We start from the raw sequence: 13,701 nt of genomic DNA, 5'->3' as shown, positions 1-13,701 counted from the left end.
CGAAACTTCCCGATTTTTAGACCCATTTTTTATTTTTCATATTCTAAAAAAATCCAAAAAAAATGCATTAATTTTATTTTATTTTAAGAATTTTTTTGGTGGTATTTTTTATTTTTTTAGACATGTTTTATCATTTTTTTTTTTACTTTTTTTTTTTTGTTGTTTTTAAAAGTGATATTTGAAACTTAGTATTGCTGCTTATGTATTAGCATATTTTGGATTATATAATCTGAAATTTCATAGACATTTTTGTAAGAAAAATAGGGTGTATGAGAAGCTGATAGGGTGAGAAAATTAATAGTAAAAAAAGTCCTATTATAATCCTTCCACACTATTAGGGCCGTTTGCAATATGGGCCAGTCCAAACCATCTCACAACTCAACTCAACCTAATATATTTACTTCAATTTTGTTGATTGCTATATCCACCCCTCAAGTTGCTCAGCCTCTCGAATTTATCAAATCGTAACTCCCAATTACAAAATCAATTGGGGGTTATTATCTGATCGTTGTTTCTTTACCAGGATGTAACTCCCAATCGGTTTATTTTTCAGGGTTGAGAAACATACTTGAGGGGTAGATAGAACAGTTAACTTCAACTTTTTAGTTTTAGTTCGGATCAAATATGAATTTTTTTGACAAACATTAAAATGGTTCGGTTAGGATAAAAATTTATGATTTTATATTCGTGAACCTAATCTATCTATTAATTGTAAATTTTGAGTTCTTTTTTTGTTGACGGATTTATGAATAATGAATTTAAAAGTGTTTTTTTATCAGGAACTGATAACCTATTATTATTAACAATGGAAATAATAATGATCATTTTACAATTGACTTATATGGAATTTGAACTTCATCCCTTTAGTTAAAACGTAAAACTCTTTTGACGGAGCTAACATCTCATGAATTTAATTTAAAAGTGTTTAAATTCAGTTTAAGTGTTGAAATTTCAAATGATAATCTTTTGTAGGTAGGTACAAGCATTTTAGTGAAATAAAAAGCATTTGATTTATTTTTGAATTTTGAAAAGTATGATTACCCAATCATATTTATGTTTTATGAGAAAATTACCCGACCCGAACCAACATACTTGTCGGTGTGTTCGATTGGTTTGGGTTTGAAAGAAAACTTATGAGATTTTAACCAACTTGAACCGAAGATATTTGATTATATCGGATAAAAGTTTGATCAAACGCGATCCAATTCAATGTATTAGTGTACACCCTTACCACCGACGGTGTTAGAAGTGAGAAATTGCGGGTTTGAGCCGCTTTGTAGCAATTCAAATATTCCTAAAACTTTTTTATCATTTAAGTTGCACGTACGAGACATGTATTCATTCTTTCTTCCCTTCTATCTCTCTTTAATTTGTTAGGGAAAGTGCTGCATAAATCCCTCTCATTGCAACCCTTAACAAGTAACTCTTGCTATAACAAATTTATAAAAGGGTAGCCATGTGCACTAAAGCTCCTGCAATAGGATTCAAGAAACGGTTCTACCATTTGGTGTATTGTACGTAACTTTAATCTGTTTTTTACACAAGTAACTCTTGATATAACAAATTTACAATATTGAAATTTCAACACTTAACAAGTAAGTAGTCTGAGATAAATAATTACCTCAAATCATTATATGATTAATATAATTAATGATATGCACAACTCGTCCTAAATGGCCCAACATAAAACACATTATACAGTGATTTCATACTCCTTAGAACCCACAATCATGAAGTGGCTACAACCTAGTCAAGAAAAAAAGTGGCTAGGACTTAAGACTTTTTTACAATTTTTTTGACAAAGTAATCAAAGGTGAAAACCAGATCCAATCCAAGTCCAAATTTCAGCCACTAACATGCATAGTGTTATAAAGAGAATATTCTAAAGTGTATTTCTAATGCAATTATAGCAGAGATATAAATTATAATAAGTTGGAGACAAAACTACATAATCTCACTGAAATCTAATTTGTGTTGGTGACATGTATTCCATTATCTGACAATCATATAGTTTCTTTATTAAATCCTGTTTACTTTATGCAATATGAATCATATTATATGATAGCCACCTTTACTAATTATAAACTATTGGAATATAAAAAAGGATGAAAATGGCTTGAATGCTTGACAGAATGAGCTACATCATTATTGTTCCATACAGAATCTGTCCTATTTCTAGGCCGAATCCGAATTGTCTACTGTCGAAATACTATTCATTTAAAGTATTCAGAGAACTCGACCGTTGGATTAAGATTAGATGACTTATATTCCGATTTCCGACATAACCAAGTCATATTTTGAATTCAAATTTGAAATATGAACCTTCCAATCTCAATTCGGAAGTTGAAATTTACCGATTGCAGTGACGGCGGAGTACTTCCACTGCAGCTAAACCAAATCCTTCTAAGCCTTGTCTTTTGAAGAACATCTAATGCCAAATTCCCAAAATGACTGAGACAGTGAAAAGCAGCAGAAGTGTCACATTTCCCCCTGGAATGAAAGATGGCCTGCAAAATCATTTGTTACAGTTAGAAATCAGTAACCGCAGCCTTTTCATTCACACTGCTATGAAGTACTGACACATACATCGAACACAACATGAATATTGACACGTCGACACTAGTAATTTTAAAATATGGAATAATCCACATGTGACGGTGTCATGTCAGTCGGACACGCCTTCGATATGAAGGGCAGTAATGCATAGGTACATTGTGCCTTTCCTTTGAATGATTGTCGGCTGTCAGACACATCACAGTGCCCGACACTGGCACGACACCGACACATGTGACTACATTCAACAAGTTCACTTTCTTAAATTATTATCGGAGTCAATGTGTCAGTGTCGTGTCTGGTATTCGTGCCTGTGTCAGTACTTCACATTGTGAAATCAATGTGTAATTCTAATTAGCATCATTTGAAAAACTTAAACCATACCTGATTTTCCCCTTCTTGGATTGTTGATGAATACAAGTCATGACAGGAGGAATAATCCCAAACAGAAAGCAATTTGCATAAACACCAGCAAAATCAAGAGCTCTCGAAAAAGTAGATCTAAAATACGAAGCTATCAACACCGAAAAACAAAGTACTAACAATGTTACAACCAATTTAATTCCATCAAATCTTTCCTCATTCAATCTGATTTCACTCAAATCTGTTGAACTTCCAAATCCAACCTTCCCAGAATAACCAACACCATCACCGCCGTTGCCACCATAGAAAACTGATCCAACTCTTCCCTTTCCATACTCATTATCATCACCTTTTCCAGATACCAATTCCAAAGTATCAAGAATCTGTTTAGGCAAACTCACAGCATAACCGATCAAACTGGTCGCCATAGCCGAAAAAGCAAATCCTTGAACAGCAGATAAAGCAGAAGGATTCACAGAAAGCAAAAGGGTAATAGGATCACCAACAAAGTCTGGACCTTTATTAGCTCCAACAAGTCCCAACACTATCAAATTCCATGACAGAACCATTACCAAAGGAACAACACCGCCGATCAGTATTGCTTTTCTTGCTTCATCAATAGTATTACCAGCAATTTTACATATAAAAGGAGTAATCACATGAAACCCTAATGTTAACACAGCAACCGGTATAATCGGCAAAATCGACGAAAATTTCCATGAAATTGAAGCAAAAGAGCTTATTATATTAGCTCTAGCAACAACAATTCCAATTCCAACCAATCCGGTTATCGAAACAAGCATGAAAAAACACAAAACCCTATTTGCAAAATCAATAGTGTTGAAAGGGAAAAACACAATCAATGTTCCAACAACAAATGGAAACAATGAATGAAGAACCAAACTACTGAATTTTGGAAAAATTGGTGCTAAAATTGATCCAATACCAGCAACACATGCAACAAGCAATGAAAAACATAAACTTGTATAAACCAATGCAACAAATGAACCAAATTTTTGACCTAATGTTCTTGTTGCAAGGTTTGTGAAACTAACCTCATCAACATTATCATTTTCCATTGCATCAAAACAAAGCTCAGCTACAAGAATTATTGATGAGATTACATAAAGCCATGAAATCAAGATTATGATTGTTGATGGTAATGGTCCTGATTTTATTGTCAATGATGGTAAACCTAACATTCCAGGACCAACTGCTGCACCAATTATCAAACTAACTGCACCCCAGAAACTCTTTTTCTCAGGACATTGATTCTTCTTGATAAAGTTTTCATTTTCAACATTAACATCAATATTAACATTGGTGTCATTTTCAGCAACATTAATATTGGTGTCATTTTCAGGTGCAATAACCCTATTTTTGATATGAAGAAAATTTGAGGGTTTGGTTGTGAGAGTAGTAGTGTTGTGAGTGATGAATTTTTTGGTTTGAAAATGGATTTTTTTATGGACTAGGATGTTTGGTTTTGGATATGTGAGGTTTTTGTGGAGATGATGAAGATGTTGTTGTTGCATGTTGGTGGAAATTTTTGTGTGAATAGGAACAAGTGAATGATGATGGAACAAAACTGTGTGTGTGTGTGACAGTGAGAGTTTGAAAGTGGAATCTCAATAACACACGAACCAACCTGGCTTTGTGTCAGGGAATCTTTGAGTCAAATGCAACAGAAGCCTAGGTGTTAGACTAGTGTTACCACCCTAAACCAGGATTTGGTGCAGTCACCAAATTTTTTACGGTCGGACGGGCAAGCATTTTGACCGTCTCGTCTGATCATGATTAGACGATTGAGATTTCAGTTTGGTAAGTTTGGAATTATAAGATAAAATTAAATATTTATTTTTAAGTTCATTTGATCAAAATCGGATGGCTATCAGTATCTTGATTGCATGAGTGAGGAAAAAGATCGAGTGCTTCTTAACTCATTTGGGTTGGTTTGGTAATGTTGTGTGTGCTTCTCCTTAAGATCTCTTGTTCGAATCTTCCTGGTGTCAACTTGGTCTTCAAGAGATAAAATCTCCTTATTATATTTTTCTACTTTGTATTTATAGAGCAGCTTGTAACACACTATTTAACATACTTATTTCAACCCACTTTATCTTATTGATTAAAATTTATGAGTTCTATCAAAAACTAATGGACCTCACATAAATTGATGGAATCCATGTGAATTTCAATCAGATCAATAGAAGATAGTGTAATGAAATAAGTATATGCGACACTTATTTTTTGAAAGGTTTTCCTTTTTTTAGCCTTTTGTGGAAGAAATGAAATTCAGATTCAGTGACTTATAGGACAAAAAACCAACGCAGTCCAAGTCAGATACTCACGAGTGTGGGTCTCATAGTGATATACACATGCATTGGGACCAAGTTCCAATTAAAAATATTAACATTTTGTACAATTATGCAAGCATAGTAACTTTGCGATTGTCTCTGCTCTAGTGTTTCTCTCCCAACATATAATTGGAATAAAGATTGGCAGACACCTTTAATATTTAATATGTACATTCCTCCGTACTACTCTCGAAAATTTTAGTGAACTAAATATATGGTCTGTGTGACCACATTTTTTCAGTTGCGTGATCACTATTTAGAAGCAGAAAAATACGGTCACGCAACTAAAATGCGCGTGACCACTATTTTTTCACTTAGTTAACCAAATAAATTCTGGAAAAAAAGTGGTCACGCAATTAAAAAGTGTGGTCACACAGACCATATATTTGGTTAACTGAAATTTTTTAGAGTGGTACAAAGGGGTTGGTGTTAATGTCCAAGACTCTTGGTTATCCGAGGCAGCATTAGTATTGAAATGCAGGGTCAGATGCCTCCCTTTTGTGTACTTGGGGTTGCCTATAGGTGGTGATGCATGACGTTTGGTGTTTTGTGAACCGTTGATTCACCGTATTAAATCTAGACTGTCGGGGTGGAATTCTAAACATTTATCTTTGGGTGGTCGTCTGGTTTTGTTGAAGTATGTCCTGTCATCTATGCCTATTTATGTTCTTTGTTTTTCTTAAGGCTCCATCAGGTATCGTCTCCTCTATTGAATCTATTTTAATTTTTTTTTTTTTTGGGGAGGGGGGGTGACGACCACAGGAAAATAACTTGGGTTGATTGGAACTCTGTTTGTTTGAAGAGGTTGGTGGTTTGGGGGTAAGGAGAATTAGAGAGTTTAATTGCACTTTATTGGGGAAGTGGTGTTGGCAGTTGTTGGTGGATAAGGAGAGTTTGTGGTATAGGGTGATATCAGCGAGGGATGGTGTGGAAGGAGGGCGGTTATTGGAAGGTGGGAGGGATGCTTAGGCTTGGTGGCGCAACATCGTTGCCTTGCGTAGGGAGGAGCGGTTTAGTGATCATGTCTGTCACCTTGTGGGGAATGGGAAACATACCTTTTTTGGTCGGATGTGTGGGTAGGTGGTGTGTCTTTTAGGGAACGATTCAGTAGATTGTTTGAGTTGGCGGTGTCTAAATTGTTGTCGGTGTTTGATATGTTTCAGTTGGGGTGGGGGGAGGACGGTGAGGTGTGGAAGTGGAGGCGGAGGTTGTTTGTGTTGAAGAGGAGCAGGTGGGGGAACTTAGATTATTAGTCCAAACTGTGACTTTGCAGGTTGACAAGGAGGACATGTGGCTTTGGAATTTGGAAACATCTAATGCTTTTTTAGTTTGTAGCACTTATAATTTTCTAACTGCTCAGACTATTGTTGACACTGATCCGGTGGATGTTGAGTTGCTTTGGCATAAGGATGTCCCTTTGAATGTTGTGATTTTCGCTTGGCGGATGTTTCGTAATAGGTTGCCAACAAAGGATAACCTGAATCGGCGTGGTGTTTTAAATAATAATTCTTGTCTGTGTGCTAGTAGGTGTGGCTCTCTGGAGACTGCCTCTCATTTATTTTTACATTGCTTCATTTTTGGTTCTGTTTGGCACTTTATTATTCGATGGGTTGGTATCTCTTCGGTCCTCCCGTATTATGCAACGGATCATTTCCCTCAGTTCAGTTTTGGCGGTGGTGGCTCTAAGGTGCGACAATCTATCTTGCAGGTTATTTGGTTTGCTATTGTGTGGGAAATATGGAAAGAAAGAAATAGCAGGACTTTCAACGGTAAAGAATGCTCGATAATGCGATTAGTGGATAAAATTAAGTTACTTTCCTTCTCGTGGTTGAAAGCAAAATTTGTTCATTTTCGCTTCAATTATCATGGCTGGTGGCTTAGTCCTCTCGCAATGATAGGTAGCTACACCACACCCAATGTTGATGTCACTGTACAACGTGTTCCTCCAAGGCTTCAACATGACTTGGACCTTTGGCAACATATCAAAGAGTATGATAAAAAAGCGGCAGCAGATCCTCTATTGACTGCAGTTTTGACAAAGAAGCAAAAACAAATGATGCGACCAGAACTTCTTGATGGGAAGCCGCCGTATAGCACCCGTTCTAGGGTACCCTCTCCAACTCCTCAGTGAGTTTTTCTACTGGAATATTCGAGTGAAGGTGTTCGATAGAAGTACCCTCTAAATATTTTGTGAGTTTCATACTTATCCTTCTCAATTTCCTGTTGAGCACGATGACGTGCAAGATGAGTCCCATATTCAGGCCCACACTGCAAATGCTAGCAGCCCGTTCTTTGTTCAGATGTTTGTCACGACACAAAACAAATCGTGGAAACGTATTCAGCATGTGGTTGACGTTGCACAATAGCATGAAGTTCATCCCAGCGAAAATATTCAACATGATTTAGAATTGTGGAAACGTATTCGGCAATATGATAAACGAGTAGCTAAGGAAGATTTCATGTCAGTCTTAACAAGGAAACAAAAACAGAAAATAATGGATGAAGTCGACACATCAGATAATGAAAATGAAGAGATTTCTCTAGCTGGACACACTTCTAATAATCATGATGTTGAATATCATAAAAAACAAGACACCAAGGCTAAACAAATAGACTTAGACACTGCAATAAATGCAAATTTTTCCACAAGCAGGCCTCGAGATTCTTTGCTTTTTGAAGCAACATTAAGGTCTGAATTATTTGTACAGTTAGGGAAAAGAGCTAAGAAGGGTAATATTCATGGCACTGTCCCATTGATTAATGCAGAAAACAGTGATCTCAAAGGAAATGAAAGAAAAGAAAGGGACGCTCATATGGATTTCAAGGAGATTCAATGTCAGCAAAATATTGGTGCAAATATTGTGAATAACATTTGCAGTGATGGTTTAGGTGATCAAGGAGATATGCCTATTCAAGTTTATCACTCAAATAATCCAGTGAACATTCCACCTTCGATTTTTAGGAATGCATTAAGTGAGCGGAGAGAAATGTCACCATCAATTACCAAATCAAAATAATGCTACTTGCCTTAGTTCTCATATGTTGGCTAGTTTAGGCCTTTTTGTGGTTGATTGCTTTATCACTTGCTTTACGCTTTGACTTCTTTAGAGATAGACGTGGTCCGCTACTCATAGATTCCCTTATTATGTTGATTTTCTTTCCTTTTCTTTTTTGTTTTGAGGGTTTTGGTCTGGTCCCCCTCTTGTATATATTTTTCCCATTTTTTTTAATAAAATTTTGAGATTGGCGGTATAGGATGGAGGTTCTTCGGAGTGCAAACCTAATTGGGATGTTGTTGCTTTCTCTTGATGTCCGTCCTTTCTCCTGGCTTATAAAAAAAGAAATTATTGGACGGTCGATCGCTAGTTGTTATTTCTTTAGTTGTTATTTTTGTTGTTTTTTGACCATTTTTTTGTTTTGTAAATATTGTTCAGATTATTCTGTTCTTCCTTGATACACCTTGTGCTAGGAAGATCATTTTACACTACTAGAAAAAACTGAAATAAAGACGGAATTTAGAGACGGATTACTTTTTGTCTCTAATGGACACGGAATTGGAGACGGAAAAAAGAATTTAGAGACGGAAATTATAATCAATGATTTTGTGACGGTTTTAGAGACGGTAATTTCCGTTTCAAAATATTTCCGTCTCTAAATCGGTCTCTAAATTGTTAGATTATGATTTGTTCTATAAAAGGTAACTTAGAGACGGAAATTATAGACAATTTATTTCCGTATCTAATTTATTCCGTCTCTGAGTCCGTTTTTAAATGGTCAAATAGTTATTGAAATAGTCAAACTTCTGGTAGAGACAGAAAGTTTCCGTCTTTGACTATTTCCGTCTCAGAATTCCGTCTCTGAAATTGAAAGTTTTCATTTTTCCCCCACTTTTTAGAAAGTACCGTTGCTTTGGTTTAATGATTTTAAGGTATTTTTGTGATATATGTTGTTTTAACCTATTTCATTTATATGATATTAAATATGAAGCTTCATTGTTACTTAGGTTGATTTACCTTTTCAAGTACATAGCTTCATGACATTTTTTTGTTTGTAGGCTAAATTCAAGTGGCTTGCAAATGATGAAGCTAACATTAAAAAGAGCTTTAATAGTAGGGGGTCTTTGGCATTAAAAAATGCCTTGTTCAAGGTGCGTAGTGGTGATGATAAAGGTGAATGGGTTGGTGTAGACAACTTGAAACAATTGGAGGTTAAATGGAAAGAAGAGAAATGGCAAAAAAATTCTATGACTAATAAACAAAATAGGCAGTCTAAAGTTGGGCACAATGTGCATAGTGGAGGATCCATATCTGCTAGAGTGCATAGCAAAAAAATGGTTAGTGATTCTTTTTGTTTAAATTACAGTGTAAAAATGTTCATACTAACTTGTTGTTTGTTGGTTATGTTTTAGAGAGTGGAATTGGATAGGGAACCAACATGGTTTGAGATTTACGACAAACTTCATAGACCAAAAGGGAAACCAGATGGGTGGTTTAATGAAACACAAGCTAGGATAGCTGTATGTATACACGCATTTTTTTTTCTTTCATATATCTAAATTATATTACTAATAGTAACTCTTTTTCGCAGGAAATGTACCAAACTCAAATGTTTGAGAAACACTCTCAAAGTGGTGAGATTAGTAGTCAACAACCTACTGAAGAAATTCACAATGATATTTATATGGAAATTGTTGGAGGCATTAACAAGAAGGGGCACATATTTGGATTAGGATCTCAAGCTGTTGTTGTCAAAGAATCGTTGAGACCATCACGCTCAATTTCTACCGATGTACCTTCTTCTAAAGAAGTTGCTGCTATGGAGGCTAAGATTGAAGCATTAACCGCTGAACTTGAAAAGAAAAATCTTGAACAAGAAACGCTAAAACAGAAGATGGAGCGCTTGGAGCAAATGATTGGGAATATTGTGCCTAATATGAACACTTCAATTATGCCGGAAGGAGAAGGTGATAATGGTGACAACTAGATAGATGAACTTTAGCTTGGTTGCTTTTATTTTGGTATCTTTTGTTAGATCAAACATATCATGGTCTTTTATATTTTAGACAACTTTATGTTGGTAACTACTAAGTGGATTGATGGTAAACTTATCTTGGTAACTACTAGGTGGATTGATGATAAACTTTAGTTTAGTTACCTTTAATATTTTGTGATAATATTTTGTTTTTATGAAGTCTCCTAATTTGATGGGTATCAAAATATTATTGACATTCTTGAAAGTTTGAGTTAAATGTAGCAAACACAATGAATTTTTTAAACATTGTTTTAACACTAAATAGTGAGAATATTGAGTCAAATAAATATATTAAAAAAAAAAAATTTAGACGGAATTTCCGTTTTTCTCTGTTGAGATGGAATATTAATTAATAGAGACGGAAATTTTAACTTTTGTGACAAAATTTTAGGGACGGTTTATTTATATTGGAGACGGTATTTTCCGTCTCTGCAGAGACGGATTCTGCTTAACTTTCAGAAAAGTGTGGGCGACGGATTCTATTTGTTAGAGACATATTTATTCTGTCTCTACAGTGTTTAGAGATGACAAAAACAACGACAAACCTTGTTCTGTCTCTGATTCCGTCTCTAAGACATTAGAGACAGATTTTTTTTCATTTTCGAGACAGATTTTGCCCGTCTCTACTCCCAATTTTTTTTGTAGTGTTAATTTGGTAATAAATTCCATTTTTGTCTTTTAAAAAATATAATGATATGATGTGAAAGAGGAAAAATTGAAAAGAAAGAATTATGGCTATTAATATTTTATTATTAATATAGTAAAAAAAACATAAATTATGAGAACTTCTTGTTAGATATGAAATGCTCACTTCGTTTCCTTTTACTTACTTTTTTTTTTTTTTACACATAACAAAGACAACCAATAATTTTCCTTAAAAAATTATGTTACTTTTTATATGATATTTTTTTTTCATTTTATAATGCCTTTAATCATTTTGTTTACAAAACAAATACATGTTAGTTGAGATCGACAGACAGACAATTTAGGGTTAGACATATTTCTTTTAGTAGATGGCAGGTCATATGGGTACCAAGGTCGTTTCTATCATTTTGTGGGTCTTAGGCTAATTTTGAGAAAATGACCCCTTAAATAATATCTCATCCGTTTCAAAATACATATCGCAATTTTATAATGTGCATTATTCACATAATGTGCACTATTTAATATATGCAAGGTCCAGGGTTCAAAGTTAGGCCACCACCAAAAAAAGAAATAATGTGCACTATTCACATAGCTTAATTTGACCATATTTTTTCACTAATATATAAATACAAATGTTAGCATGTAAAATGTTTTTTGATTTTTCTCGAGGAATATTTTCAACATATCAAATTTTTATAATTTTTTATTATACATAATTAAAATATTAATGGTCAAAGTTGTGTATTGGCATGTGTACAGTGGTTGACTGCGACATGTATTTTGGAACAGAAGGCTTAATAATTTATTTTCTTGATAAAAGATGAATGTGATACATATTAATTATGTCAGTTGACTTTTCAACTATGTTGGCACCCCAAGTTACCATAATAAAATGTTTTGAAATCCCAATTATGATGACATCCTAAAACATCGAGTGTCAAATGCACCTCACCCTATGTAATACTAATAAAAAAGAATAACAAAACAAAAAAGTTGGGGGGCCAAACCAAACCCAACAAAGCCAAGTAATACGATATGGAGGCATATCAAACGTATCTAAAAGAACCAACCCTAATAAAACTAGGATATATAGATCACCATTGAGAATCTACAAGTGTTTTACAAAATATCAACAAAAAAAAAGAAGCTTTACTTTTATCGGGAAGTCATAAGATTGCAGTTTCTTCGAGCATTTTGGGATGCAAATGTCTTCAATTCCTCAAATATATTCGTCACTAAAGTAATTGTCATATAAACAACAATAAAAAAATTGTTGATTCTTATGAATTTTGATCAGATAATAAAATGTGTTCAATTCTTGACAATTTGCATTATGTCTTTATAAATTGTCATTTCCATTTTTTTCATTTTAATAGTTTGTCACTGTTTTTAAAAAACTAGTTAATCACAATTTAGATTATAAATCCGAAATACAACAAATAAAATTGGTATTATAAAATTCAAACGAAAAAAATGATCAATTTGAAGGCGCTTGAGAAGTGAATAGGGTGAGAAAAGAAATTCCAAAAAAAGAAGAAGTCGAAGGTCAATTAGACGTAAGTATGTTAGAGTTTGAAGTTTTTTGAAGTAGTTTTGCAAAAAATAAAGTTGTCGGCCTTATGTTTGTTAGGGCCCGTTTATACATTTTACTATATACACCCCCATAAAACTAAGCTTTACTATATACACTACCTCCCTAATTATTTTTTTTGGCCCCCTACAAAGCAGGGCCCTAGGCCGTCGCACCGTTGGCCTATGAATAGGGCTAGTCGTGTTGGGTACAAATACATCTAAATACATGTTAATAGAATCTTTTTCAAGTTTAATGAGGTATACGAAGGTCATGGGGACATCAAAGTTAGTCAAAACTCAATCAAACTAGACAATTGAACAATTAACTCGTGTTTCATGTCTATACGCTACTAATTGACGGAGGTTATGAGCACGATACCACATTATAAGAGAAAGTTACACACATGTAGCAAATATCAACGGAATATGTCACAAAGTGGAATACTCAAGCCAAACATGGGGGGTACCAACCCATCGTTTGAGCCATCCGAACAAGTGTTTTCCTATAAATACTAAACTTGTAAACTTTTTCAACACACAAACTCAATCAAACAAATCATTTTATGCTTTTTGCCCCTTTACCTTTTGGTATTTTATCTTTCATTTACGAGTTTCTTAGTCTAGTAGCTTGAAATCCCCAAAAATAATGTACTTAACACTCTTTGGAGTAGTTAAAGAATCATAGGCCACAACTGAAGAAGGAGAATAATTGTTGAGAGTTATTAGTTGATACCTCGACTAACTTTCAAATTCGATTAAAAATTTAGCACTTACAATGGGACACTACGACCATAACCATTGAAAAATTCAGTTCACTACATCAATACCATATTTGGCATATGCAAAATTTCTTAAACAATAATACCCTTAGCAAGACTCTAAAATTTATGAGATCTACAAAATATACGTGGAATTCATAAAGATGACCTAATTTTAAAAATAGTGAGATTCCTTGAAATGCAAACCAATCCAAGAGAAGTTAATCACTATTTTGATGGTTAAATGTGAAGACGATGTCACCATAATCATAGAATGTATTAAAATTACCAAAACACCCTTACATGATTTTGCCATAATCAATTTTTTTTTGAATAGCAAAAAGATTTTATTAGAAAAGGAGAAATAAGTACAAGTGGTACTTGATCAATACAATTGGATTAAAGACAAGTAGTACTCTCCCTCC

General features: G+C 34.2%; 3 protein-coding genes across 3 annotated transcripts; 2 read left to right on the top strand and 1 right to left on the bottom strand.

The window, feature by feature from the left end:
* Nucleotides 1-1,992: 1,992 nt before the first annotated feature.
* LOC25495871 (tyrosine-specific transport protein 2) lies at nt 1,993-4,561 on the bottom strand. Its single transcript, XM_013596128.3, has 2 exons — nt 2,938-4,561; nt 1,993-2,507 (listed from the first exon to the last, which is right to left on the bottom strand). The coding sequence occupies exons 1-2, from the start codon at nt 4,449-4,451 to the stop codon at nt 2,429-2,431; spliced, it is 1,593 nt and encodes a 530-aa protein (XP_013451582.1). The 5' UTR covers nt 4,452-4,561; the 3' UTR covers nt 1,993-2,428.
* A 1,997-nt stretch (nt 4,562-6,558) lies between these two features.
* LOC112422745 (uncharacterized) lies at nt 6,559-7,401 on the top strand. Its single transcript, XM_024786377.1, has one exon. It carries the CDS (start codon nt 6,559-6,561, stop codon nt 7,399-7,401), a length of 843 nt encoding a protein of 280 aa, XP_024642145.1.
* Nucleotides 7,402-7,765: 364 nt separating this feature from the next.
* Nucleotides 7,766-10,460, top strand: LOC120575975 (uncharacterized). The gene is made up of 5 exons (XM_039826908.1): nt 7,766-8,185; nt 9,166-9,198; nt 9,325-9,603; nt 9,679-9,786; nt 9,858-10,460. The coding sequence occupies exons 1-5, from the start codon at nt 7,766-7,768 to the stop codon at nt 10,251-10,253; spliced, it is 1,236 nt and encodes a 411-aa protein (XP_039682842.1). The 3' UTR covers nt 10,254-10,460.
* The last annotated feature ends 3,241 nt before the right edge of the window (nt 10,461-13,701 follow it).

Source organism: Medicago truncatula, chromosome 6, assembly GCF_003473485.1.
Source record: "Medicago truncatula cultivar Jemalong A17 chromosome 6, MtrunA17r5.0-ANR, whole genome shotgun sequence".
In the NCBI taxonomy this organism is placed as follows: Eukaryota; Viridiplantae; Streptophyta; class Magnoliopsida; order Fabales; family Fabaceae; genus Medicago; species Medicago truncatula.
The sequence above is the reverse complement of the archived record's forward strand: the minus strand, read 5'-3'. Positions and strand labels throughout refer to the sequence as shown.